The sequence below is a fragment of the Blastomyces dermatitidis genome (assembly GCF_000003525.1).
Source record: "Blastomyces dermatitidis ER-3 genomic scaffold supercont1.2, whole genome shotgun sequence".
NCBI lineage: Eukaryota > Fungi > Ascomycota > Eurotiomycetes > Onygenales > Ajellomycetaceae > Blastomyces > Blastomyces dermatitidis.
The window spans coordinates 2,358,031-2,383,817 of NW_025544775.1; the positions used below are offsets into that span (position 1 = coordinate 2,358,031).

At 47.9% G+C, this 25,787-nt stretch overlaps 10 protein-coding genes across 10 annotated transcripts; 4 read left to right on the plus strand and 6 right to left on the minus strand.

Annotated features, from left to right (window-relative positions):
* Positions 1–1,317: 1,317 nt before the first annotated feature.
* BDCG_01599 (uncharacterized protein) lies at positions 1,318–1,866 on the minus strand (the record flags this gene model as incomplete). Its single annotated transcript, XM_045417119.1, has 1 exon — positions 1,318–1,866. The coding sequence occupies one exon, from the start codon at positions 1,864–1,866 to the stop codon at positions 1,318–1,320; it is 549 nt and encodes a 182-aa protein (XP_045274023.1).
* Positions 1,867–2,077: 211 nt separating this feature from the next.
* On the minus strand, positions 2,078–2,751 carry BDCG_01600 (uncharacterized protein; the record flags this gene model as incomplete). The annotated part of the gene is made up of 2 exons (XM_045417120.1): positions 2,078–2,090; positions 2,369–2,751. 2 exons carry the CDS (start codon positions 2,749–2,751, stop codon positions 2,078–2,080), a joined length of 396 nt encoding a protein of 131 aa, XP_045274024.1.
* A 2,334-nt stretch (positions 2,752–5,085) lies between these two features.
* BDCG_01601 (uncharacterized protein) lies at positions 5,086–10,212 on the plus strand. The gene is made up of 4 exons (XM_045417121.1): positions 5,086–5,403; positions 5,718–5,748; positions 5,874–6,015; positions 6,142–10,212. Exons 1-4 carry the CDS (start codon positions 5,344–5,346, stop codon positions 7,457–7,459), a joined length of 1,551 nt encoding a protein of 516 aa, XP_045274025.1. The 5' UTR covers positions 5,086–5,343; the 3' UTR covers positions 7,460–10,212.
* BDCG_01602 (MIND kinetochore complex component Nnf1) lies at positions 5,504–8,545 on the minus strand. Its single transcript, XM_045417122.1, has 2 exons — positions 8,023–8,545; positions 5,504–7,881 (listed from the first exon to the last, which is right to left on the minus strand). Exons 1-2 carry the CDS (start codon positions 8,436–8,438, stop codon positions 7,587–7,589), a joined length of 711 nt encoding a protein of 236 aa, XP_045274026.1. The 5' UTR covers positions 8,439–8,545; the 3' UTR covers positions 5,504–7,586.
* BDCG_01603 (CMGC/CDK/CDK5 protein kinase) lies at positions 9,029–10,447 on the minus strand (the record flags this gene model as incomplete). The annotated part of the gene is made up of 3 exons (XM_045417123.1): positions 9,029–10,025; positions 10,065–10,088; positions 10,166–10,447. 3 exons carry the CDS (start codon positions 10,445–10,447, stop codon positions 9,039–9,041), a joined length of 1,293 nt encoding a protein of 430 aa, XP_045274027.1. The 3' UTR covers positions 9,029–9,038.
* A 585-nt stretch (positions 10,448–11,032) lies between these two features.
* On the minus strand, positions 11,033–12,199 carry BDCG_01604 (silencing information regulator; the record flags this gene model as incomplete). The annotated part of the gene is made up of 1 exon (XM_045417124.1): positions 11,033–12,199. One exon carries the CDS (start codon positions 12,197–12,199, stop codon positions 11,033–11,035), a length of 1,167 nt encoding a protein of 388 aa, XP_045274028.1.
* Positions 12,200–12,638: 439 nt separating this feature from the next.
* On the plus strand, positions 12,639–15,638 carry BDCG_01605 (cation efflux family protein). The gene is made up of 2 exons (XM_045417125.1): positions 12,639–13,925; positions 14,000–15,638. Exons 1-2 carry the CDS (start codon positions 13,019–13,021, stop codon positions 14,662–14,664), a joined length of 1,572 nt encoding a protein of 523 aa, XP_045274029.1. The 5' UTR covers positions 12,639–13,018; the 3' UTR covers positions 14,665–15,638.
* A 21-nt stretch (positions 15,639–15,659) lies between these two features.
* Positions 15,660–17,945, plus strand: BDCG_01606 (D-xylulose kinase A). The gene is made up of 2 exons (XM_045417126.1): positions 15,660–16,552; positions 16,634–17,945. The coding sequence occupies exons 1-2, from the start codon at positions 16,043–16,045 to the stop codon at positions 17,876–17,878; spliced, it is 1,755 nt and encodes a 584-aa protein (XP_045274030.1). The 5' UTR covers positions 15,660–16,042; the 3' UTR covers positions 17,879–17,945.
* A 1,148-nt stretch (positions 17,946–19,093) lies between these two features.
* BDCG_01607 (exportin-T) lies at positions 19,094–24,226 on the plus strand. The gene is made up of 5 exons (XM_045417127.1): positions 19,094–19,658; positions 19,791–21,366; positions 21,434–22,459; positions 22,535–22,995; positions 23,123–24,226. The coding sequence occupies exons 1-5, from the start codon at positions 19,647–19,649 to the stop codon at positions 23,147–23,149; spliced, it is 3,102 nt and encodes a 1,033-aa protein (XP_045274031.1). The 5' UTR covers positions 19,094–19,646; the 3' UTR covers positions 23,150–24,226.
* On the minus strand, positions 23,987–25,782 carry BDCG_01608 (S-formylglutathione hydrolase). Its single transcript, XM_045417128.1, has 4 exons — positions 25,393–25,782; positions 25,031–25,251; positions 24,691–24,879; positions 23,987–24,549 (listed from the first exon to the last, which is right to left on the minus strand). Exons 1-4 carry the CDS (start codon positions 25,655–25,657, stop codon positions 24,364–24,366), a joined length of 861 nt encoding a protein of 286 aa, XP_045274032.1. The 5' UTR covers positions 25,658–25,782; the 3' UTR covers positions 23,987–24,363.
* Between the last annotated feature and the right edge of the window lie 5 nt (positions 25,783–25,787).

Here is a 25,787-nt window from a genome sequence, read left to right on the forward strand (position 1 = left end):
CTGAAACAGTAGTTCTTGACTGATGAGAACTGCTTCTAAAAAGAAGAAATTAATATAGTAAGCTGCATCTGATCAATTATATAGACTATTTCATTACACTTCACAGATTTCAATCACTTCATTCTTAAATACATACACTCTGATTCTTAGTCATTCTTAATTACTGATACTCAGCTGCTATAAACATGTGTATATTCTTCTACTCTGAAGCTTCACTGCATACATCATTACATACATATATAAATATTCATCTCAATCATCAATTCTTATGCTTTCTCTTTCTTTCCTTCTCTAACATTTTTATCTTTGTTATATAAGACCTATCAATATAATACTGATCTATTCAGCGTAGGTCTCTTATAAGATCAAATAGAATCACTTTCTTATTTTTTTCAAGTCATGATTTCATTTTAAGATCTGATATATAGTCACTTTGCATGTTTTTTTAATGACTAGTCCCAGCGGGATTCACACCAAGAAATGTATGGGACAGACCAAATGGGACCAAATGTGAAATCATGGTCCCGGCGGCCAGTCTAGCTTCCTGCATGTGCTTCCCGTATGGTAGAGTGGTTGATCACGTGATCTAGGGAGATCGCCACAGGCAATATCCGCAACGGCCCGGATTCACGCCAAGAAATGTAGACCAAATGGAACCAAACGTGAAACTCATGGTCCCGCCGGCCAGTCTAAGTAAAAGTAATAAATAATAATAAATCAAACAAGCAAGGCTAAAATAGACACGGGGGCATCTATATCATGACATTTGTGAAATCTTTCCATTTCTCTCTCACACACACGAAAGGGAGTGAGAAAAAAGAAAAAAGGAAAAAGAGAAGCACAGAAACATCCCAGAAACTCGTATGTACAAAAAAAAAGGGGGGGGAAGTAAGAGGAAGAAAACAAGCCACATCAGATGCGATTGCGGAACGCCAAAGTTTTTAAGGAAGACAAAAATTAAGTGAGAAACGGCAGCGATACTCTCAGACGGAATGGAATAGAGGAGAGTAATATAGAGAATAAAGCATAAGGGGAATATAGGGGAAAGAAATATGGGAATCGGTCTAGGCCTGGGCCTGGGCAGAGGGAAACGGTAGTAATTTCAATGGCAAGCGATAGAGGTATAAAGTAGATATAACAGCGACAAAAAGAAACTAAACAGACACAAAGACGATCCGGTCTTCCCATCATTTTACGTATAGCCAAGCGTGGAGCGGTTGCTTTAATCGAGGGCTTTGTATCTTGTAGCGACAGAGAAACGCAAATTCATAGAAAACGAAAGAAAAAAACAAGGCCATAGTTCCTCGTCTTTGCTTTTCATGATCCTGCCTGCATCTTGAGGGCCTCCTTTTCTTCATCTATCGGAGTGCGCTTGCGCATAATAGCGTCCTGACTGGACATTCTCCGCCCTAGCGCACGCTCGACCTTCGCACCCAATGCGAGTTTGTTGAGGTTATCTGTTTTCTCCGGGGTTGGTACGAATCGCTGTTTGGTGAGAGGTTTGTTCTCAAGGCGTTCTAGGCCGGCACCTAGTTCTTTAATTTCGGCCAGACGGCTATCGCCAGTCATTGTGCTCGAGACGGTGTGGTCAGATAGGGCGAGGGAACCTGTCGCGCTGATTGTGGAGAAACGTTGAGAGTTTCGCTGTGAGGAGACCTGCTTTCGCCGCGGGGCGTTGGGTGACAACTCAGTATTGCTATTCTTGCTCTGGGAGGGCTTTAAATCGCGCGACGTCGAGGTAGCGGAGAAGAAGGAGATTTTAAAAGGTCTGAGGGAGTGGGTATTACGGAAAAGAGAGAATTGGAAAAACCATACAGAAGGAGCCATTATTGGCCTTTGAGAATCAAGAGACTGTTGTCGAGCCATGAGGAAACGAGGAGTCTCTAGAGGAGAGGAGTGAGGTCAGTCGGGAAAACCCTTGTTAATATAATAGGAAGGGTTCTTACGCGGACCCTAGAAAATCTATATGGATCTGTGAATAGGGTCGAGATAAAGAGTACAAGGACAAATCAATTTGCCTGTTTTTATTTTAGAGGACTTCTTTTTTTCAAGGTTGCGTTGCCCCGGATGATCGAGGTCAGGGTTGAGATCTGGTATCACAAAGTTAGCACAGTCGGATGGGCTTTTTCCACTCCAATCAGTGGAAGGCTGAAATATGGGATAGCCAGTTGAGAAGCTAAATAACAGAATATCCGGGAGAGAGGAAGCCTCCAGGTATGAGCCGTGAGCCATGAGATAAATGCCGGCCTAATGGGGATCAACCTTGCAGTTGTTGATCGGCGGGGAGAGAGAGCACATCAAGGCGCAAAGGCGTCATTTCTTATTGTAATTGTTTGAGAGCGAGAATGGGGGGAAGAGTTTGACTGACTTTACGGGGTTGACAATGGAAATCGACGATGGCTGGAGCACGAGGGAGATGATCTTCGCAACTCGCATAAAGGCTCCGTGTAGAATAGAACTTGTCAGATATTCCGGAAAGAGGAATATTGGCGTGAGCGGTGTGGGCGTGGATGCGGATGCGGATGCGGATGCGGATGTGGACGTGGACTTGGGATGAGTAGGTGAAGATGGTGGAGAGAAGAAGCCGAAGACGACGCTGGCTGGCAGGTTGGAAGCAGGTTGGGTTGGCAAACAGCAACAATGATGGGACAGAGCGTCGTATCGTTGTTTGCGTATGGCCGTGACGGAACAGCGGCGCCCATCTGGTAATTTTCTGGGCAGGAACTCATCAAGGAAGTCAATTGCCCTCATGATAACTCCGTAATCATCAGCTAGAAGGCGCCTAACTACCAGAATAGAAATACAACTCTAAACCCTTCAGTGACTATGCCCATCCGCATTCTCAAAGTTGCTGCTCATGAACCCACCAGTATTTCTCTGAGTACTTAGGTACGGTAGTTACTTATTAGTAGTACAATGTATGTACAGTACATCCGTACCCGAGCACTGAATGGGGTTGTTGACAAGAACCACCCATCGTGTTACGCAATGCCATTCCATGCTATTTTCTTCTTCCACGGTCGTTTCCATGCTCTGGGGTTCTCGTCCCCGCTCCCACCCTGCCCCGTGGCCGTGGCCGTGGTCGTGGTCGTGGTACATGTACAATCGGCTACAACAAGATGAGAAGTTCTTCGGTAACTAGGGGATCATATGCAAGGGGCCTGGGATGTCACATTTTGTGGCAAGTTCTGCATGCCTAGACGTGTTTCTTTCCTTTCCCACATGATTATTCATTTCGACCAGCTGACTATTCATGGGAATAAATCTGTAGGCTACTGGAGCAAAAGAGCTCAGTCACCACCAGCGCACTGCTGGTAGAATTTGCCGTATTATAGTTGTATTTAAGGCATTTGAAAATGGCCCGCACACAGCACCCCTGAGCCTTGGGCCGAAAGGTTTCGTCAATTATTAGATTTGTCGCGTTAAAAAATATCTCAGCCATGGTAGAAGATCCCTCAGACCCTCCATTTATTCTACACTACAGGTCTTGAGTGGGAAAGCCGTGTAGTTCGTGCTGAATATTATTCTTCTTGTGATGCTTCAAACCTTCCTTCCAATGTTCTTCCAACGAAAACCTTTTCCCCTTGTTTTTTATTCTTGCCTAGGTACGACCCGACCCGCCCGTCAACCAAGCAGCAGCAGCAGTGGCTGCCCTGCTCTCGCCTAGCCCAGTCCTGCCACGTGTGTGATTAGCCCCCAGGGTGGGCGATTAGTAAGTTGCCTAGGTAATAATGCCCAGTCATTTACCGACCCCAGAAGGGGTCAAAAGAGAGATAGACAGCCTGAGCAGGAATCAAAACGGCTTCTTCTTCCTCACCCCTTGACGAAAACGAATAAGGGGGAGGTAACAACCGGCAGAGAGGAAAGGGTCGAGGGAGAGACATTGGATAAAACTAAAGATATCTCGATTTCTTTCATCTTTCGCTTCCCTTCCATGTTCCACCCCCCTTCCCTCCTATGACCAAATACATCTGTCGAGGTGCGGTTACAATTGTTTCAATTGCAGGAAAGGTAACCCTGTCTCCTCTGCCGCGTCCACCACGCAGCTGCTGACATTTGCTATGATATCATAATATCAACAGAATGACCGCATAATGCATAAATCACTCCAACTCTTTCACTCCTGCGTTCGACTGAATTTAGATATTACTCCAGGCTATGGTGTGTTGCACATTGATGACGGTGTAATGTGTCAAATCATATTTACTATCACACAGCTGTGTCTTCCTTCCATTCAGCTTCTCTGCGTCTGCAACCAGCAGCATGAACAATATAGTAAATTGACGGTTAGGATAAATGTTAACCAGCACTTAACTATGAGATAGTTACTTAGATTGAATGGTCTTGTCTTCTCCCTCCTCGTTATTTTCTTCTATACGTGGGAGCAGCTCAACCCAATGTGGATAATGGTTGAAATTTTGAATAGATCCGAGTGTAATAAGCCATCTTTATCCGGTGTAATTTCTATACATAATTCTTGGACTATGTTATTTGTAGTTTCTATTGATTTGATGCGTTGAAAGGGCCTTGTTTTGTGATCGCGAACGTGTTAGAGCATACCATGTTTCGGAGTGCAGCAAAACAAACTAAAGCATCAACTAATTATCTGATTTTGTATTTGAAATTCAATTGTTTTTTTTTTTTTTTTCCATCCTCCCCAAATTTCTCAGATCTTGATCAAAACATCGAAGTGAAGATCTGCAAGTCAGAATGGAAATTGACCTGTAGGTTGATTCAAATTGAAAGAATCTACTGCTTTAAAACGTAAGACAATGGTTCTTAATGCTCGCCTTAGTAACGATTATATTCATACATATATGGGTATAAAGGTGGACCATGGCTATGTGGTGAGGGAAGCTACTCCATTAACTACTAGTGGAATTGAAGTGGAAGAAAAGTGGAAAAAATTAATAGATGAAGCCAGGGCTACATATAGCTAAGCCTATAGTAATTTTTTGTAAGTTGTTATGGTTGGATGAATCAAGGACTGACAGTAGAGTAGAGTAGGCCATCTCCAACCCAGATCAAATCTTATCGATCTTATCACCCTTCATTCTCAACAAACCTTCCCTATTCCAGTTAGTTGCCTTTTGCTCTCCTCCGCCACCCGTCATCTTCCAAGCTTCCCATTTTCAACCCCACCATTTCCTCAGGTCCGCTGCCTGGGAAACAATCAAATGCTTTTGGGATATTTAGTCTGGATTTAACTTCTACATACATATATATTTATCTGCATCATTTACCCATCCCACGGCCTATCTTATTAACCCCAGCGATCAATTGAACGAATCCATCTGAGCCCGATATCTGCCCCGCCTGCCGCGAACAACCTCCGCCCGCACAATGCCAAAACCGAAAACACTACTAAAGGAAGCGAAGACGAAAAGGAAAACAAGGAATACTGTTCGTATAATATTAAGAACATTCATCTACGCACCCATTTTGCAAATTTCCATTTTGAGTTTATTCCTCTATTTGCTCTCGCACTTGTTTGAAATGTCCAGTTCCGCATACGTTCCCCCTTCATATTTTAGATATAAATCCCAGTTAAATCCCAATACATTCACGGCAACAAGATCAACATTCCCCCACCCCAGTTGGAATCCCCCTTGTCGCTATTCCTTTTACCTCTACTCCCCTACTCTTCTCCCCATTTCGATGTCGGTTCCGATGAATTAAAATTCCCTCTCACTCACCACCCCACGCTCAATTCCCAGGAGCCTGAAAGCGCAGACGAATACCTTGCTAGTAAGTTATACTTCCATTGATTGCCATTGCCATTGCCATTAGCACTTACTATCCTCCGGCACGGGGCGGGCAACAAGATGTATCCAGCATCGAAATAAAGCAACTAACAAAATAACCTGTCCCAGCTGGCGTCGAACTAGAAGAAGCCGGGGAAAAATGGCGAGCCGGAGATGCCGTCAAGTCCATGCGGTTTTTCATGCGTGCCATTGAAATGTACGATACGGGTCTGAGGAGGTTTCCGAATTCGTTTGATTTGGCATACAATAAGTACGTAGTATAAACCCCATCTTTTCCGCGATTGAAGGGACAGATGAAAGATTGGTGTTCTTTTCGGTATATTTGATTGATTAGATCTGTTTCCTAACTCTCCTGCACGGCTTATTCTAAATATAGGGCACGGATACAATACGAAATAACCCAGCATCCAAAACTAGCAACCCAACTCCCCGCCCCAGCTGTCGAAATCCTCCACATCGCGCTCAAGTCCCACAGACACGCCCTAACCCTCCAACAAGACAATGCGGAAATCCTCTTCAACACCGCGCAGGTATTGACGAGCTTAGCAGAGGCGATTATAGATGGGAGACGGGCCACCGAGAACCATACGCAGGAAGCCTCGAGATATTTGCAGGAGGCGTTGGATCTTTTCCAGCGATGTCTAGGTGTACAGGAGCTGCGGTTTACGGAAGGACAGCATCAGCATGCTATGGCGAAGTCCAGAGCCTTTGATCGCGATGAGCAGCAAGCAAATTTGGAAACAGACCGGGCGATGGAGGGCGCTGAAGCTGGAACTGGAACTGGAATAGGAGCTACGGAACCCACACAGTCGGAACAGTGGGCTACAGTCATCGAACCGGTAACCAAGGATACGCTTGTTGACACCGCTGTGGCGCAGTTGGAAACATTGGCCACGTTTTGCGGGTTACTTACGTTTGATCCTGGCAGTACTCTTGCGTGGGTCGAGGAGTATTCTGCGGTGCTGCTAAAGGAGAAAATCGCGGCGTACGTTGAGGGAACAGACAGGCAGAACGAGGTAGCGCTCGCGCGCGCCAAGTTCATTTCAACGTTGGCGGAAGTCTCGTTCCGGAGTGGGAGGATTGATTTTGACACGTACAAGAACGAAGTGAGCGCGGCGTTTGGAGATGTGAAGGATTTGCCGGGAAATCCGGGGGCGCTTTGCAGCCAAGCAGAGTCGCTGGTGGCGTTCAACTCTACCATGGCAGATTGCGACCAGCCGGACAACGAGGAAGCGTTGAATAGGCTGTTGACGCTACGATGGCAAGCGCTATCGTCCGCTCTAGATTCCCTTACCGCAGCAACAAAGCTTCCCGAGGCCCAAAATTTGCCCAAGATCCACCTTGCGCGAGGAGACGTTGAGATGTATCGGTGGCGCTTGGGTGGGCAGCCTTGGAGCTATAAGATATCGCATGAGAATGCCTCGACACTCCTGAAGAATGCGCAGACATATTATCGCGGAGCAGCTGCTCTTGCCGGGAGGGATGGATTAACAGAACAGTGTCAAGAAGGGACAGCGAAAGAAGCATTTGCCTTTGCTCTCGCGGGCGACATGCAGAAAATGGAAGAATTGATAGCCAGCTCGGAAAAGGAATTGAGGCAGATAGCGGAGGATATGGTTGACGATGGGCTGGTCTCGGCGGAGGATATGGATGGACTTTTCCGGAAAGTTGACCCGGACGAGATCGTGTTCTGAGATCTGTACATACGTACAAGCCCGGCGCTATGCCCTGTAATTTTAAGATCCCGAGTTGGTAACCCCACACATGACATACACTCGCTATCGAACCACACAAGTTCCCGTTGTAAATACAAAAACATAATCATGGCCGTTGAGCGGCCTTAATTTCATCGTCCATTTCCTGCGCCTCTTTACGCAGGGTATGGTTTGCGTCAAACTCCGTCGTAGCGGCCGCTGCGCCTTCCACGTCGCTAATGACAGCTTCAAGGCCAGATAATAATTGCTCAATCTCCCGTCTCTGAGATGCGACTTTCTCGGAAAGCTGGGCATTCTCCTTCTGCACGGTTTCCAATTTCGTATTTAGCGAAGCCTGGGCTTCTGACAGATACGGCGCAAGGTGCGCTTGGTAAAGCTCGTTCGCGCCTAGAGTGTGAGGCCTATAACAAAAAGAAACACAAAAGAAGGTTTTTAGTATACCCAATGCAGAACCAATTTACATCTTCCCAGGGGCAAAAAGAATACAAAAAGAAAGGGTTGGAGAAAGGGGGGGGGGGGGAGGAGGGGGGACAAAGACTCACGGCACACTCGCCTCCCCTTCTCCATTCTCCCTCCGCAACCTCGCCTCCCCAACCAACCGATCCAACTCATTCAACCCCTTAACCACCTCCCTCTCCCTCAATACATCCTCAAACTCCGCGCGCGCGCTCTCTTCTAGCTTCGCATTCAGCTGTCTCCAGACAGACTCGAGGCTATGCGGGACACGTTTAGCCGGCGTGGGGAAGCAGGCGGCGAAGTTCGCGTAGGAATTAGCGCGTATGGTGCGTAGGAGGGCTTGGGAGAAGACTTGTTGGAGGCGCACGGCGCGGGGCCCGGGTGTCAGAGGGACTGGAGCTGGAGGCGGTGGGGAGGGGGAGGCGGGGGTTTGCTGCTGTTGCTGTTCTTGTTGTTGTTGGGTGTGGCCATTTGGCGCGGGAGGGGTTGGTTGGGGTGTCATTTTCCCATCTGAAGGGTGTTAAGGGCTACTCTACTGCGGGTAGAGAGCAATTGGATAGATAGGGCGGAGAAGGTGTTTAGATCGAGGTGACCGGGATGGCTTGCTCACGGGCTTGGGGGTCGCGCCTTGGCCCAGACGCGAGATCACATGATGTCAATCTGGATCAGCGCTAAACTTCTTAGCTTTTTAAAAGGGTAACTTAGATTAGAGAGCGGTTGAAACTCTATCTATCTGAAATATATTCGATTCCACAACTTTGTACTCCGTACGGAGTACTGAGCACAGCAGTCCTAATTCGCCAGTTTCAACTCTAGCCAGACAGGAAACTATCAATCCCTATTGACCTCAGACCAAAGTATCGAAAATCAAAAGATTAACATAAAACGAAAATTCATTCCATAACCCATTATTTGGAAAATTCATTCGACAACATAACCTAGTTTTTAAATACCTAGGAAAAGCAAAGATGTAGCGCCATCCAACGTCAAAAACGCCGCGCTGCCAAGTTCGTCTTCCCATTACCGAGCATATCAATCAAGCAATTAATTCAATAGTTTAATCCCATTATTTAAATAAAAAGAGAGATTTAAAACCCATCCCTCAATATCCACCTTGCGAACCAAGCCCCGGAGCCACGTATCCACTAGCCGACATCTGCTGTTGCTGTTGTCGTTGCTGTTGTTGTTGCTGTGCAGCAGCTTGTTGAGCCTGCAACTGATTCAAATCCTGAAACCAGGGATGGCGCAACGCATCAGCAGCGCTAATGCGCATTTCAGGACGAAGTTGCAACATGCGATTCAACAAATCCAATCCTAACTGGTCGATCTGTGGTAGGATCAGACGGAGATCCTGCGTCGCATACACTTGGAAGTTGGGTTTGTATTCGGGGAACTGGGAGATACCGGGCCAGGAGCGTTCGGATGGAGTGCCCATTAGCCGGAAGATCTTTTGAAGCTGGTCCTCATTTGTCGTGCCGGGGAACAGAGGGCGCCCTGTATACATCTCTGCCATGATGCAGCCAGCAGACCAGATGTCGATGCTGGTGTTGTAGGTCCTGCTGCCCAGGAGGACGTCCGGGGCGCGGTACCAGAGGGTGACGACTTCGTTGGAGAAGGTGTTTACGGGTATTCCGAAGGCGCGGGCGAGGCCAAAATCGCCCAACTTTAGCTGGCCCTTGGTGTTGATGAGGAGGTTCTGCGGTTTGAGATCGCGGTGGAGGACTCTGTTTTCATGGCAGAAGGCGATGCCGCGCAGCAGCTGCTGCATGAAGGATTTGATGGTGACGTAGTCGAGTTGGCCGCGGTCGCCGCGCGAGTCCATGTAGCGCTTGAGATCCTTGTCCATGAACTCGAAGACGAGCATGAGTTTGTTCTCGGTGTGGATAACGTCGTAGAGGGAGACGATGTTCTCATGCTTTAGTTCCTTCATGAGTGATATTTCTCGGATGGCGGTGGATGGAGTGCCTTCTTCGGAGTCTAGGTGGATTTCCTTCAGCGCGACCAACTCACCGGTCTGGCGGTTGCGCCCTTTGAAGACCTGTTCGCGAGTATCATATTTAGCAAGGGTCGTGATTGGAGAGGTAGGAACCTAGTTAAGGGATATATAGGAAACGATCGCGTCACGTACGGTAGCATAAGTTCCTTCGCCAAGCTAGATGAGAAATGTTAGTTAGAGAAAATAAAAACGAAAGTCTTCGAATACAACTTCAAAATCAGTATGCTACATACTTTCTCAAGCTGCTGAAAGGAGTTGGGTGGTTGTCGTTTGTCCATTGTACCGGGTGCTGCTCGCGCTGGTGAAGGCCTGTAGGTTGGATGTGGCACGGGTCGCTGGTTTGCGAGATACGTGCCGGGGGATACGAGCGAGGAAGCAATATTTAAGTAAGAGGCCGTCGTCGCAGCTGTAACAGCGGCAGCGGTAGTATTGGCCGCAGCAGCGGGGGCGGCGGCGGCAGCGGTTGTAGAAGAATGGTGAGCAGGTTGGGGGTGTGTGGGGCTGGGGCGGTCCATATCAAGATAAACGCGGGTTGGTTTGCGCTCTGAGATTGTTGGAGGAGTCCCCTGTAAACTAACCAGGTTACGAGCCCCCAATGTGTTATTCTTCACAAATAGTAGACAACGGACGATTGGGAGTCACCATTTAAGTAGCAGGGCCTTGATTTTGCGTCGAGGCCCCGCGGTTGATGCTGACGCTAAGGTTTCTGCGGCGAGAGTTGCCCCTCAGCGCAGATATGGATAGGCTGAAAGTTACCCAGAGTTGGTGCTGTGGCTCAAGACTGCATCCAAGGTCAATCGGTCTTACGATACTCTATGACCTTTCATCTATTCTACCTCTAGGTAAATAATGGCGAAGGTAGTCGAAATTGCCGCCCATTCTTTATCGAGACGTTTCAGGAGCTCTTGAAGGCGCCCATAACAGAGGCAAATATGCGCCGCTCTATAAATAGTTAATGTGACTTCCAGCAGAACAGAGGTCTATTTCAAACAATGCCCTGTACATTATCATCTTAAAAGAAAACATGAAGAAGAAGTATAACCCCCCTGTAGTTTCAAGACGCCCCCGCCCCTAGCCAAAATCAAACAATGAAAGGTTCATCATCTCCGCCAAACGGGAGAGGCTGCATTGAGCTGAGCAGCAACTAGCGGTAAAACAAACTCCGCCTGCTCACTACATCTCACACGCATCATCGGGTCGGTAAACCCACACCCATTCGCTGCCTGGAACACTCTAGCTTCATTGCGGACGCCCCCAACATTCAGGATTCCAATCGACATTCCCCGCGCGATGGCGCGCTCCACAAGCCTCCATGCTGAGAATGTCGCCAGGCTACTCCCCAGCACAAGTAGTTTCCCTGCCTCATCAACCGCCTCTTCCGCTCGTTCCTTGACACGTTCATCAACCGACTCCCCAAACATGATCACAGCTGGCTTCAGTATGCCAGCATTGGAACTAGCAGAAAGCGCTCCATCGTGCTCCACCTCTACCCTCCCTTGCGTGCCATTGCGGAGAAGGGGCGGATTCTCGAGGCAGTGGGGGCACGGGGGGTAGCGGAATTTCGAGTACGGGGCGTTGGGGAGATCAACATCACCGTCTGGATTCATCCGCAGTCCCTTCTTCTGTTGTTCCTCCCTGTTATCCGTGTCCAACGCGCCCGCCTTAACTATCTGGTCCAGAAACTCAGACCAGGCCGGATTAAGCTCTAGCAGCGCCGCCTGGAAGTCGTTCCGGGACATTGACCGGCGGCAATTGACGCATACAAGCGAACGTAGGTAGCCATGCAGCTCGACGACGGGGATATGCGGGTGGGCCTTGGAGTGGAAAGAGTCGACATTCTGGGTAATGACGGAGGATATGTAGCCCTTCCTACCCAGCTCTGCAATAGCTAGATGTGTATCATTGGGGCTGGAGTTGACGAGCGTGGGCCATCCCACAAAGCTGCGGGCCCAGTATCGTTTCCGCGCCTCGTGCTGGGAAATGAATTCGTGGTAGAAGATGGGACGGTAGGTTAGGTTTCGTCGGTAGGTGCCATTTTCGCCACGGTAGTCTGCGAGGCCTGAGGCGACGGAGATGCCGGCACCGGTGAGTAGGACCGTTAATTCGTTCCGGCCAACATCAGTGCCTCTGAGGAGGGGGGGGGGAGGGGCGGAGAGGAAGGATGAGATGGCGTCGACTGCGCCGGAGATGGAGTTGGCGGAGCGGGGATATATAATTGGTGGAGGGAGAGGACCCGTGAAGGGGATTCTGATCAGGGGCTTCGTCATGAGCAGTAAGACATGGCGGAATTGTGTCGCTGGGAGAACCGGGGAAGTCTGATGGTGACGGATAGATAGTAACTAGTAGCTTTAGTACATGTAGTTACGGTAAATATGATGGAATTTACTGTAGCTAGATGATCCCATCCCCATGAACCTAGAACCAACTACTATTGCAAATAAAGAGTCCAGCTGTTAACCAGCTAAGGGTAAGGCTGTCATTACTAATCCTGACTTTGTTTTTTTTTTTTTTTTTTGTCACAATATTAGTTAATAGTTAACTTATTTAACAGTTGATGCGATTTGGCGTTGAGCTAGGAAGAATCGTAATCGTGCTCAAAATGTCTGATTCTGTTGGACAATGGCGCAACTGTGGTTCGACCCAAGGGCTGCGGCATCCGGAACTTCTTAGCGTTCTACGGATATGATATGTTGATAAACAATACAATACATATTTATACTCAAGAGGTAGGTCTCTATCATTGATACTGTTTTAAAGGAAGTTCAATTCTCTCTTCCAGTCAGTGCCCGCAGCCAATTCACACCTTACCTCCAGAAGATGTAGTATCGCACCTTCGACAAAAATCCTGTTCTCTCTGCCTCTCCGGCAGCAGCCTGGGAAAAGTATATTTTATTTACCTGTTGCTGCGGGCTTAAATATCTTGGCTGGGTTGGGCTGGTAAAGGTTTTCTTTTTTTTTTTTTCGCCGCAGTTGAATAATTATTTCCCGGAGCTGCCCATCGGGGTTTTTTTTGGCGATTTTTTTTATATATTTTTCTTAATTGAACCATTCATCCAACTACCCAGTCTTATGCTAGGCCCAGTGTCATGATCTTCCCGCAGCCCCGGGGCTGCAGGAGCCGAGTCCGACTGGCCCATTTGCGCCCCGTGGTGTCTTCTCCTATGGCGCTGCATCGGCAACCTCCACGGCGCATGCAGGTGGCCCAGATCTCTCCTCCGCCGTCTGCTACACCAAGACATCTCGTAAGATCGTTAACGCAACGTGTCTTTCATTACCCCAACCCCACCGCACAACCCCTGTCCCCTGCCCACTACTGTCACCACGGCCGCAAGACGGGAACCGTTACGAGTTTACCCCCGACCCGCCGTTCCACCCCTCCCCGTCCCCCTACCAGTCCCCTCCTCCCTCAATCCTCCTCGTGTCTCCTCGCACCAATGACGGCTTCGCAGACCAGATCTCACAGCGGGCACAGTCATGGCCACCACCATCACCACGACAATACATACTTGGTATCCAAGAATAAAAATGACCCAGGCGTGCGGATCACGCGAATCGGCCTCCTTTCCAACTTGGCCATGGCAATTGGAAAGGGGTTTGGGGGATACGTCTTCAACTCCTCTGCGTTAATAGCAGATGCCTACCATGCCGCTACAGACCTGGTCTCGGACTTCATGACTCTTGCCACAGTGTCACTGTCACTTAAGCCGCCATCATCACGGTTTCCGTTTGGTTACGGGAAGGTGGAGAGTCTTGGTGCTTTGGGCGTGAGCGGTTTACTTTTATGCGGAGGATTTTTGATGGGCTTAAACGCGATGGAGGTTCTGCTTACGCAGTTTTTTCCTGCCGTTGCGGATTGCTTCGCACACCTGGGGTTACTGGGCCACGGACATTCTCACGGTCACAGCCATGATCATGAGTTACTGGGTCCGAATATAAACGCGGCCTGGCTTGCGGCGGGCTCCATTTTGGTAAAGGAATCGTTGTATCATGCAAGTAAGCTTGTCACAACCGTACCCCGTTGCACCTAAAAAGATCTTTCCACTAACGCACACAACGCCCCTAAACAGCGATGAAAGTAGCACGCCAGCGAAAATCGTCCGTCCTAGCATCAAATGCCATTCACCATCGCGTCGATTCGCTAACAAGCTTCGTCGCCCTCCTCACAATCGGCGGTGCCCATATCCTCCCCGACGCCTCTTGGCTCGATCCAGTGGGCGGCCTTATTATTTCTCTCATGGTCATTCGAGCCGGGTGGGTAAATACCAAGATCTCCTTACTGGAGTTGGCGGACGTCAGCGTCGACTCTGAAATTAGCGCGTCTGTCGAGAAATCGGTTAGGAAGGCCATTTCCGCGCTGCCAGATGGTACTGGGAGCGAGATACAGATCCGCGAAGTGCAAGGAATCAAATCGGGTCAGAATAATCTGATGGAGGTCGAGCTGGCCGTGCCCAGCTCGTGGTCTGTTGGTCAGACACGAGTAGTTGAAGAGGCTATTCGGCAGCGGGTTGCTTCGCGGGTTCGAGGGGTGAAACGGTTAAAGGTTCGGTTCACGCCTAATACTGAGCGGGATGCGAGCTTCTTGGAGGAGTTTATTGCGCGGGATGTTAGCCCGCGCAGCAGTCCGGAACCGGAAGTAGAAGAAGCCAATGGGACTGCTCATCATGATAAATTTGCGGCTGTGAGTTCGGGATCACAAGCTGAGAATGAAGGGACCGTGAATAAGAGACGCTAGACCCATTCTATATGCATATTTTCGCGAAACACAACACCTACTTGTCGCTGTTTTTTCGTTCTTGGTTGTCTCTGGACGTTGATGTGAAGCTGTTTGAAACGAGGAAAAAGCCGTGTCAAGTTCAGGCCAGGACGGGGTTGCATGCTTATACAGAGCGCCCAATCCGGCTTCTACTTTGACAAAATTTCACTTCTCGCTTGTCCCGCTGGGCTGGTTCTAGTGGAAAGGCTACATAACAGTTTTCGAAACTATCTATACACAATATTTGGAGCGGTGTCGAGCGATTTCTTTGACAGCGGCTACCAAAAACAGGAAGACACCAGTAAGACGAAGACGAAGACGAAGAAGAAGGGAAGAAGTTCAACATGATCTACTGGCGTTGGAAGACGGTGGTCATATTTTTTTTAGGTCTTTTCTCCATAGTATTTACTCTGCGGATAGTTTATCTTGGGCTGCTTTGGTGCCTGTTTCCCCCTTTCTGTCTCAGTTGTTGTTCTCCGTGATCGATTTATTTTCACACCTCCCGGGCTCGATAGACATTTAAAACCCCATGTACCACCTATTATTTTAAGAGAATTTAATTTCGGAATTTGGGTTTTGGCCCCTGGGTTTGCAATGGGGCAATGTGAGAGTGCATTGTAACTAGACGAGGCCACCTAGATTATATCTATGTATCTACGACTTGTAGACGGTACAAATTAACAGAGCTTGACTTTCCGCTTGCTAGATCTAGTCCTAGGACACATATCTAGCCGTGTCTTTTCTGCATAGCTAACCAAACCACAAAGTAGAATTGGGTGTATACGTACTCTGTAGTACTAGTAATACTAGCATTCATCGTCGCGGAATTTAGGGGAGGCAGTTAATAATGGTTCACATCGATGCAACACAACAGACTAGAGATTAGTGCTCATGGCGAATTTACGTTCAGCGCGACCAAAACGGATCTACACTGTATATTGACATCAGGAGGCCACTGTACGGAGGAGTACAGAGTACACCCTGCGAAATAGTCTCTTGTATAGGGCACAGTAAATGAATCACCCAAATCATAACACGAAACAAGCTTCTGACTTCTAAGTAATCGCTTGCTTCAGTTATAATATTTCTATTCTTTATCCACTCCAGTACCCCATATTTGTTTTCACCCGGACTGCCAGCAGCCTGCTTCATCCCAACTGTCCCCTCATCATCCACGTATTTTTTCCCCATCTTATGACGTAGCTAGGCCTTCCCCACACAGACCTCTCTCCAATTCGCAGAACCAGAGCGTAAAACCAAGAGGGTCAATCGAAAGCCAACAAAAGAAGCAGCATCAAGAAACGAAATACAACACCCCATATACCCGAAAAGTCAATTCCAAACATAAACACAACAAATGAAAACCCACAACCAAGGGGGCCCCCTCTACATCGGCTTCGACCTCTCCACCCAACAACTAAAAGGCCTGGTCGTCACCTCCTCGCTAAAAGTCATCCATGTAGCCAAATTCGACTTCGACGCCGACTCGCACGGCTTCCCCGTCGAAAACGGCGTGCAGACCAACGAGGTTGAGCATGAAGTCTTCGCACCCGTCGCCATGTGGCTGCAAGCGCTGGATGGCGTGCTGCTCCGGCTTAAGGAGCAAGGGCTGGATTTCGGGCGTGTACGCGCCATCAGCGGTGCGGGCCAGCAGCATGGCAGTGTCTATTGGAATGCGGATGCCGGGCGGATTTTGGCTGAGTTGGATGCGGGGAGGGGGCTGGAGGAGCAGGTTGCGGCGGCGCTATCGCATCCGCATAGTCCGAATTGGCAGGATGCGAGTACACAACGGGAGTGTGACCAATTTGATGAGTTTCTGGGGGGACAGGGCAAGTTGGCGGAGGTGACGGGAAGTAAGGCGCATCATGTAAGGTGGTCTGGTCTCTCGGTTTTTACTTCTTTTTTCGGTTATATTCTACTTCTTAACGATTGTGCTAATTTGGGACAGAGATTTACGGGACCGCAAATACTACGGTTCCAGCGCAAGTACCCGCATGCATATAAGAAGACTGCGAGGATCTCACTCGTCTCGTCCTTCCTGGCGTCCTTATTCTTAGGCAAGATTGCCCCCTTTGATATCTCAGATGTATGCGGGATGAATCTATGGGATATTCAAAAGGGCCGGTGGAATGAGCGGTTGCTCGAGCTATGCGCTAGACCGTATGGAGTAGCCGATTTAAAACAAAAACTAGGCGACGTGCCAGACGATGGTGGAATAGAACTGGGGAAAATTAACCGCTACTTTATAGAGCGGTACTCGTTCAATCCTGAATGTGTTGTAATTCCGTCCACGGGAGATAATCCAGCTACAATCCTCGCTCTACCTTTGCGACCAGGGGACGCAATGGTATCCCTAGGAACTTCAACTACCTTCCTCATGTCAACGCCAGAATACAAGACTGACCCCTCGACACACTTCTTCAACCACCCAACAACACCGGGGCTCTATATGTTCATGCTCTGCTATAAGAACGGCGGATTGGCGCGCGAACACATCCGTGACGCCATTAATGATAAAATTAGCAAAGACTCATCTGGCACCACTTCTTCCGATCCCTGGAGTAACTTTGACAAAGCCCTCCTGCAACGACCAGCAGCCGGCCAAAGAACAGACGCTGATCTCATGAAAATGGGCCTCTTCTTCCCCAGGCCCGAAATCGTACCTAACCTCCGCAACGGCGAATGGCACTTCAACTACGACCCCCGCAAAAAGACCCTCGAGGAATCCGAGCAGAGCTGGGACAGGCCACTGGACGACGCGCGTGCCATCGTCGAGAGCCAGATGCTCTCGCTACGTCTGCGCTCTCGCGATCTCGTGCACAGCCCGTCCAAAGACACCCCGCCGCAGCCCCACCGCGTATACCTTGTTGGTGGTGGGTCGCGCAATAAAGCCATTGCCAAAGTGGCCGGGGAAGTCCTCGGCGGGGTTGAAGGGGTTTACAAGCTAGATGTTGGTGAGAATGCTTGTGCGCTTGGGGCAGCCTATAAGGCCGTCTGGGCGCAGGAGAGGGCGCCGAACCAGACGTTTGAGGATTTGATTGGGAAGAGGTGGAAGGAGGAGGAGTTTGCGGAGAAGATTGATGAAGGGTATCAGCCTGGGTTGTTTGAGAGGTTTGGGAAGGCGGTGGAAGGGTTTGAGATGATGGAGAAGCGGATTTTAAGGCAGGAGGCGGAAGGAAGGAGTGCGGGTTGAGTTTAAATCGTTTTGCTTCTCTACTGTTCCTCGTCTCATTTTCACTTTTTCTGGGGCTTTTTTTTTTTTTTTTTTTTTTTTTTTTTTCTTTTCTGGTCGCATGCGTGGAGTATAGAGATTCCTCCTATCTTCGTTTTTAAACGGTTGTTTGTTTGGCATTGCTGCTTCACACATCCACTCGTCTAAATCGCCTTCCCATGTAGTCCCTCCATTCCTTTAAATTCTCTAGAAAATGTAAGGAAAGATTTTACATGGAAAGTTAGGAAACTCATATTCAAACTGCTGGAAACCATCCTAGAATGAAGTCGTTTATCTAAATAAGCTAAATAGTTAGTAACTACCGGTCAGCCAGTGCACTTATTATTAACTTATTATGAGCCTTGCCCTGCGTCATTCTGCTCTCTGAAAGGCTCTTCCTGCCTTACCAGCTTCGTTCTTGGTTTCTTCTACCCGAAGATCTATGCGATAATAGGGAATGATATACAGAGCACGTCTGTACTGCTAGTCAAATTGCAAGTTCCCATTGAAGAAAGGGAGCTCTCCCCTTGCCATAAACTAGCAAACTGCATTTGCTCATCATGCATACGAATGACGTTTCGATTGCTCACTCTCCGCTTCCATACCATTAATCCTCAGGAGCCCCCTTTCTTGGCCTTACCTGACTTTTCCTGTCTCCCTCTTCCTTCATGAGCTGGTATTGTTTAGAGAATTAATACTGCAATGCTCATCCTTCAGCATGTCCCATATCCCAACATCCCGGACGAGGATCTGCTGGTCTGGGCGCTGTGGCTCTGACATTGCCGTCATAGCCTGCTTGTCTTCCAGAGAAGGCTGGTAGACACCTGTTTCTTTGCCCAGCCTGGATGGCATCGTTAACTATCCATCTGAATTCAACTTTTGTTTCGTTATGAACTCTACGCTAAGCAGGCTCTAGGGGTTAGAATCAGTAAAACGTGTTTATCTACATCGACGTTAGTGTAAGAGGCAAGATACATAAAACCACGAATCTGGAAGTGCGAGAAATACCCATCTGCAGAAGTGAAGATACAATAAATGTTTAGAAGACCGAAATCCAGGAACGCATTCTTCAGTTGGGGATGTTACCACGTGAGCCCAGCCAAAGGACCATTCTTTGCCGGTCCACCAGTGCATTGAGTATATGTATACTCCGTAGAAAGAGTAAAATCCATATTATTTTCAGCCGATCCGTTTCCCAAAAAAAAAAAAAAAAAAACATTTATTTCCCCCCGATAGCCCCAGAACAAAATTTGAGTCTTCATTCCGAGTGGAGTCGTTGCACACAACTTTGTGCGGTGTAGGGGTTCAATGACTGTGGCGGCCTTGGTTGCTGCGGCGCGCGAGTCTTATCAGTAAAAATAGGCCGTCTTCCATCCCAAAAAACAACTCTCAGCACACCCCGGCAACACCCCGCCAGGACTCCCAATCTGCCCTACGACTCCGTTAACCCAACAGAACTTAGATCCACATCCGCAAGTTTCCTCGCAATTGCAATAGCGTATTGTTGTTCCGCAATTCCAGCTCCAAACCTGCTACTTCGAGTTTTATTACCAGAGCCCCTTACTATTCGTTACCCGACTCCCAGAAGCCTAGCCATGGCTTAAGGAGCGTGATATGACACCACACCACAACGCTCAACCTCAAACAGAATTCTCCTGCACAAAGCAGGAAAGCTTCTCGCAGGCAGACTCCGTCTAGAATAACAGACCTTGTGTGAGCTGAGTGGCCTGGAGAACTTACTGGCCAAACGATGGAGGACCAGGTAGATACACAATTTTTTTTTTTTTTTAGCCTCATATCCGTCTTTTCTCCGTTAATTGCCCCTCGATCGAACTTTACTCGACGCAGTGCAACTAGACACCATGCAAAGCTCTGACTTGTTTTTGATAACTAGGTAGCGAACGCCATTGAAATTGCCTGGAACCCCTCCTCCGACCAAGCGCTCAAGGCACAGGCATTTGAATACCTCAACCAGCTCCGATCGGACCCTTCAGGATGGCACGTGTGCCTATCCATCTTCACCAAATCGCCCCGTCGCTCGGAGGTTGTGCGCCATTCTGCTCTAGAGATTGTCAATAGTGCGACACAGACCGGTCTAGTGGACATGCAGGGTCTTGGGTATATCAAGGATACAATGATGGAATATCTGGGCCAGGTATATGGCCTCGGGCCCGCCGCTCAGATCGACCCAGCCAGCATTCAGAATAAGGTGGCCCAAACGTTGACATACCTTTTCTCCGCCCTCTATGGCAACGGATGGGAGACCTTTTTTGACGATATTATCCGTTTAACGTACAAAGGTCCCCAGAGCTCATCCAAGGATAACTCCCTCGGGATCATATTTTACCTCCGGGTCATTAACTCTATCCACGGCGAGATAGGAGATGTGCTGCTCTCGAGGTCACGGGTCGAACAGGACAAGGCAAATCTGCTGAAGGACCTTATACGCCAACGGGACGTGCAGAAAATTGTTAGCTCCTGGCAGGAAATTCTGTCACAGTGGCAGAATGGAAGCGACCCGATAGCGGAGATTTGCCTAAGAGCCATTGGCAGTTGGGTCAGTTGGATCGATATCTCGCTAATCGTCAACCAGTCTATGCTTGATCTGCTCTTCCAGCAGCTTGCCAGAGCCAAGGATGTTAATCTCCCTGAGGGTGGGGAGAAGGTTCGGGATGCAGCAATTGACGTATTTACTGAGATTGTGGGCAAGAAAATGAAGCCTTCGGATAAGATCGATATGATCGTGTTCCTCAATTTAGAGAGTATTGTGGCTCAACTTACTGCAAGCCCTCCGTTGCACGACCATCGCTTCACCTCTAAATACGACACTGATCTGGCAGAAACGGTGGCTAAACTGGTGAACATGACGACGATTGATATCGTCCGAGTTTTAGATAATGAGACTATCGACTCCGCCACTAAGGAAAAGGCTGAGACTCTTCTACAATCGTTTCTACCACATATTCTCCGATATTTCGCAGATGAGTACGATGAGATATGTTCCACCGTTATCCCTTCAATGAACGATCTCCTGTCCTACATCCGCAAAAGCGCCAAAAAGAATCCAGCTCTTGTCCCTCAGCAAACCAGTATGCTGATGCCAATTCTAAAGGCTATCATTGCTAAAATGAGATACGATGAAACTTCGACATGGGGCGACGAGGATGAGCAAACAGACGAAGCTGAGTTTCAGGAACTCAGGAAACGACTAAACGTACTTCAGCAAATCGTTGCATCCTCAAACGAACAGCTTTACATGGATGTTGTGAGTGAGGTGGTTGGGACTACTTTTGAAAACCTGAGACGGCCTGGCTCCCAAGTTGACTGGAGGGATCTAGATCTTGCCTTACATGAGATGTTCCTCTTTGGGGACCTAGCTGTGAAATCGGGCGGCTTGTACGTCAAAAATAAATTGAATAATGCTGCAGCAGAAAGGCTGGTGGAGATGATGCGAAGCATGGTTGAAGCTGGTAAGTTGTTTTCGCTCCCACCAGTTAGTCTCCACGTTGTTTGCTAACTGAGTTTGCCCTTTAACAGATATCAGATCATTTACCCATCCGGCAACCCAGCTCCAATTCATGGAAATCTGTGTGCGGTACAGCTCCTTTTTCGATCATCATGTCCATCTCATCCCGGGTGTCTTAGAAAGTTTCCTACAATTAGTTCATCATCCAGTCAAGAAAGTCAGTACTAGATCTTGGTATCTCTTTCATCGACTCGTTAAGCATCTTCGGAACCGCGTTGGGAATGTTGCGGAAACCGTCATCAAAGCTCTCGGTGATCTCCTTGTCATCCGAGCAGAAGTGCCTCAAGAAGGGTCTGACGCGGATGACATGTCATCAGAAGACCACCAAGGCTCCGCAGACGCTGTCTTCAATAGCCAGCTATATCTCTTCGAAGCCATTGGCCTTATTTGTTCTACGACTGCAGTCCCTGTTGACCAACAAGTCATTTATGCTCAATCTGTCATGAATCCTATATTCATGGACATGGAGCGACACCTGGGGGCTGCCAAGGAAAACGACGAAAGATCCATCTTACAAATTCACCATGATATAATGGCGTTGGGAACACTCGCTCGAGGGTTCTCGGACTGGACTCCAGGGACTACAACACCTACGTCGCCCCCGGCACCGGAAATATCCGATGCGTTCAGCCAAGTATCCGAGGCCACCTTGGTGGCTCTTGAGTCTCTGAAATCATCATTTAATATTAGAACAGCGTCCAGGTTTGCATTCTCCAGACTTGTTGGCGTTCGCGGTTCGCAGAATTTACCACAACTCCCACGGTGGATTGATGGATTAATGACGGAAACATCCTCCAAAGATGAAATGGCTTTGTTTTTACGCTTACTAGATCAGATTATTTTTGGCTTCAAAACCGAGATTTATGGTATGCTGGACACCCTCTTAACGCCCTTCCTCCAGCGGGTATTTGCGGGAATTTCTGACCCAACGACGGGCACCGACGATGAGATTCAACTTGCGGAACTGAAACGGGAGTATCTCCACTTCTTGCTAATTCTCCTGAATCATAACCTCGGACCGGTCATAATTAGTAGTAGTATGTTTTTAAACCCTCATATTAAATATAGCTTCTAAAACACTCAATGCTGACAAACTTTTCTCTCAAAATTAGCCAATCAGCCTATCTTCGAAACCGTCATTACCACCATTGAACATTTTGCAAGGGATGTCGACGATTTCCCCACGGCTAAGATGGCATTCTCAGTCCTGTCCCGTATGTCCAGCCTATGGGGCGGGCCAGATATCAACGAACCCGCAGATACCTCCAATGGCGATATCGCTACCCAGGCCGCCCTGCCGGGTTTTGCTCAGTTCATGATCACCCGCTTCTCCCCTCTCTGCTGGTCACTTCCCATGACTCCCACCTTCAATCCGAAGGATGCGCAAGCCAAACAAGTCCTGGGCGAGGCGGCTAGCTTACAAAAGGTCATATACTTAAAGACAGGACAGGAGTATATTGAATGGCTTAGAGGAAGAGAATTGCCTGGGTTGGGAATGGGGGGGGATCTCATTGATGAGTATGTCGGATCTTTGGAGCAGCTGGATGTAAAGGGATTCCGGCAATTTTTTCAGGTATGTTTAACCTCTTTTATTTTCAAATCCCGTGCACTTGCTTCAGCTACAGTTCTCCCCTATCCTGAAAAATCCAGAGAAAAAATTTACTAGAAATATAATATCTAACCTAGCTTCGTTATTGCAGTCGTTTATCCAACGATTAAGCGCATGATACCACAGAGCTCTCGCTGTCACCGTCTTACCCTCTACGACTATCTATACAACAAATATATATATATATATATTTTTTATCTATATACCAACCTCTTTAACCCTAACGGCCTTCCCATCAACCCCACGCCTTCTTCCACTCTATTTTCAATCATGGAAAAGAAGAGGACTTCTAAAAACTCAAATTATGCATTTGACCTTAAACTCATGATCTACAATTCCAAAAATCTGCATGATAATTACTTTTCACAACTATACTTCGATTCATCTCTCCCTTCCTTCCCTCCCCCTTCCCTTGTCCTCTTTTAAAATTTTGTTGTTTGCCAAGACACACAAGGGCGACAGATGCATGTGCATTCTAGGCGTTGATCCCCCCTATTTGATCATATCATTTTGTTGAACAAAAAAACCAATTGCGTTGCCCTTCGCCACCCCTTCTTCGCGTTTCTTCAGTTATTCTATTTTATTTTTATATGGCATACGGCATGAATTTTTCTGCATTTATGCCCATTTTATGAAGCACTGAACAAAATAGTAGTGGAGAGGAGATACCTGTTCGCTTTTTTTTTCCCGCATTTGCTAAGTTTTTGAGTTTGCCGTTGTGTTTGGGCTGTTTGGGCTGCGGGATATTGTTTTGAGTCCCTTTTATTTATGAAGGAGGTTGTTTACTTATCACTAGGACGGCGAAGATAATTGTTGAGGGGGCGATTGATGCTAGGGTAAGGAATTGGTGCTGGGCCTTAGTACCTGATACCATTGATAAGCACCTGGGAAGCGTAACGGGGCAAATGGTTGGGAGGGAGAGCAGAGGGATGGTGGGGTGGTAGTAAGGGTGAAGGGAAGGGGGGCAAGTACAATGTTGAATAGATAGCTATGCTTTTGGCAAATGTTATAGCAAAGCGTATTTAGTTGGCCGATGGGCCGCGATGGATGATGACAATGAATATAAAAGGATCTAGATTTAAAATTATTATATGTATCCAACATATGATAAGCGCAGAGATAGTTGGATTTTATCATTTCAACTTTCTCAGCCTTCGGCAAAATAAACAGTACTCCGTACACAATATATCAAAACAAAGTATACTAATTTCCGCAGCTAGTTATAACTTCAGAGCCAGAAGTTAGAACATCCGCGATTTCAAGCGGGAGATAATCCCATTTCCCTTTTTCCTGGAAGAACTCAGTTAATCTAAGTTAATCTAAATAAACGTACTATGCGAATAGATATTTAGCTGCATGCTCAATATGGTCATCCGAAAACGTCGCCATGGTATAGTAGCTGTGGTCATAATCCTCCTGGTATCGGATATTTACGCCCTCCACACCCGCTTCCTTGGCCGCCTGGGCAAAGTTTTCGGGTAGGAGCTGGCCCTGTTTATAAAAGTTGTCGCCGGTTCCCTGCACGTGAACAAGAACAGGCCAATCAGTAAAAAAGCACTGAAGCCCCAAAGGGCTTAAAATTATACGGAAAGGAGAGAGGGGGAAGAGGGGGGTGGGTGAAGTAGTGGAAAACGCAGATGATGCTACGGCACCACATACCACATCAATAAGTGCATTAAGAGGACCTTTCCACTTCTTAACAAGCTCCGTGGCGTCAAATTCTTTCCATTTCTGAATGTCGTCGCCAAGGTATCCCTTGAACGCCTTTTGGCCCCAGGGGCAGTTGATGGGGTTGGCAATGGGCGCAAAGGCGGAAACAGACTTGTATTTTCCAGGGTTTTTCAAGAACTAGGTAAGCGTTGAAAAAACATAAATTAGCCGTTACGTCTCCCTTTAGATTTCGAGATGTCTCATATGTAATCAGCGGCTTGGGTAAATAAGGGAGGGGAGAGGGTTTGTCGGGGCACTGGACTTCTTGTATTGAAAAATGGCCACCTACCAAAGTCAACGCGCCGTGTCCGCCCATGCTGTGGCCCATAATGCTGACCCGGGACGAATCCAATTGCTCAAATGCAGAAAATACTGTCCTTGGCAGTTCTTCTGTGACGTAACTGTACATGTTATATCCTTTATCATAAGGAACTTTCGTGGCATTAACGTAAAAGCCGGCCCCGGTGCCAAAGTCCCAGGAGTCATTCTCGCCCTCGATGTTTAGGCCTCCTGTGGTTTTTTCATAAATCGATTCGATAGATTAGCCAGCTTATCATATTGTCGATTAGATCGCACTGCATCAAATAAGAAAACAAAACGGAAAAAGGTAGCACGAGCATATAGAAGGGCTTGGGCATATATCAAACGTACGAGGACTGGTATCGGGATACAGAATCGCAATCCCTTTCTTGCTGGCGCCATGCTGGAAAAAGCCCTTCTCGGAGCAGTTGTCTGCCGTGCAGGTGAGGCCGGAAAGGTATATCAGGACGGGAACTTTCTGTTTTGGGTTCTGGATAGCTTGTGGAGGCAGGTAGAGGTTGAACGCCATCTCGCAGTTGGTAGTGGCAGCATTGTGAGTAAGTTTGAGGAGCTTCCCGCCGAAGGAAGCGATGTTTGCTTTAGTTACGACGGACATGTTGGGTTTTGGTTTGGCTATGACAGTTGTGTAGGGAATTGTCAATGGTTGATGGTTGTCCAAATTGTAGTTGAGAAGTTGAATTGAGATTCAATTTGGTGAGTTTGTTGGCCATGTATTTGCGGAGAGG

What these genes read in the sequence shown, in the direction of transcription:
- BDCG_01601 (XM_045417121.1), top strand. Translation starts at nt 5,344, where the DNA reads ATGCCAAAACCGAAAACACTACTAAAGGAAGCGAAGACGAAAAGGAAA. An exon ending in AAAGGAAAACAAGGAATACT is followed by an intron (nt 5,404 to 5,717) that starts GTTCGTATAATA and finishes CTCAATTCCCAG; the next exon opens with GAGCCTGAAAGCGCAGACGA. An exon ending in TTTGATTTGGCATACAATAA is followed by an intron (nt 6,016 to 6,141) that starts GTACGTAGTATA and finishes TTCTAAATATAG; the next exon opens with GGCACGGATACAATACGAAA.
- BDCG_01602 (XM_045417122.1), bottom strand. Translation starts at nt 8,438, where the DNA reads ATGACACCCCAACCAACCCCTCCCGCGCCAAATGGCCACACCCAACAA. An exon ending in GAAGGGGAGGCGAGTGTGCC is followed by an intron (nt 7,882 to 8,022) that starts GTGAGTCTTTGT and finishes TTTTTGTTATAG; the next exon opens with GCCTCACACTCTAGGCGCGA.
- BDCG_01605 (XM_045417125.1), top strand. Translation starts at nt 13,019, where the DNA reads ATGATCTTCCCGCAGCCCCGGGGCTGCAGGAGCCGAGTCCGACTGGCC. An exon ending in GGAATCGTTGTATCATGCAA is followed by an intron (nt 13,926 to 13,999) that starts GTAAGCTTGTCA and finishes GCCCCTAAACAG; the next exon opens with CGATGAAAGTAGCACGCCAG.
- BDCG_01606 (XM_045417126.1), top strand. Translation starts at nt 16,043, where the DNA reads ATGAAAACCCACAACCAAGGGGGCCCCCTCTACATCGGCTTCGACCTC. An exon ending in CGGGAAGTAAGGCGCATCAT is followed by an intron (nt 16,553 to 16,633) that starts GTAAGGTGGTCT and finishes AATTTGGGACAG; the next exon opens with AGATTTACGGGACCGCAAAT.
- BDCG_01607 (XM_045417127.1), top strand. An exon ending in ACCGGTCATAATTAGTAGTA is followed by an intron (nt 22,460 to 22,534) that starts GTATGTTTTTAA and finishes TCTCAAAATTAG; the next exon opens with CCAATCAGCCTATCTTCGAA. An exon ending in GATTCCGGCAATTTTTTCAG is followed by an intron (nt 22,996 to 23,122) that starts GTATGTTTAACC and finishes TCGTTATTGCAG; the next exon opens with TCGTTTATCCAACGATTAAG.
- BDCG_01608 (XM_045417128.1), bottom strand. Translation starts at nt 25,657, where the DNA reads ATGTCCGTCGTAACTAAAGCAAACATCGCTTCCTTCGGCGGGAAGCTC. An exon ending in GTATCCCGATACCAGTCCTC is followed by an intron (nt 25,252 to 25,392) that starts GTACGTTTGATA and finishes AAAAAACCACAG; the next exon opens with GAGGCCTAAACATCGAGGGC. An exon ending in GACACGGCGCGTTGACTTTG is followed by an intron (nt 24,880 to 25,030) that starts GTAGGTGGCCAT and finishes ACGCTTACCTAG; the next exon opens with TTCTTGAAAAACCCTGGAAA.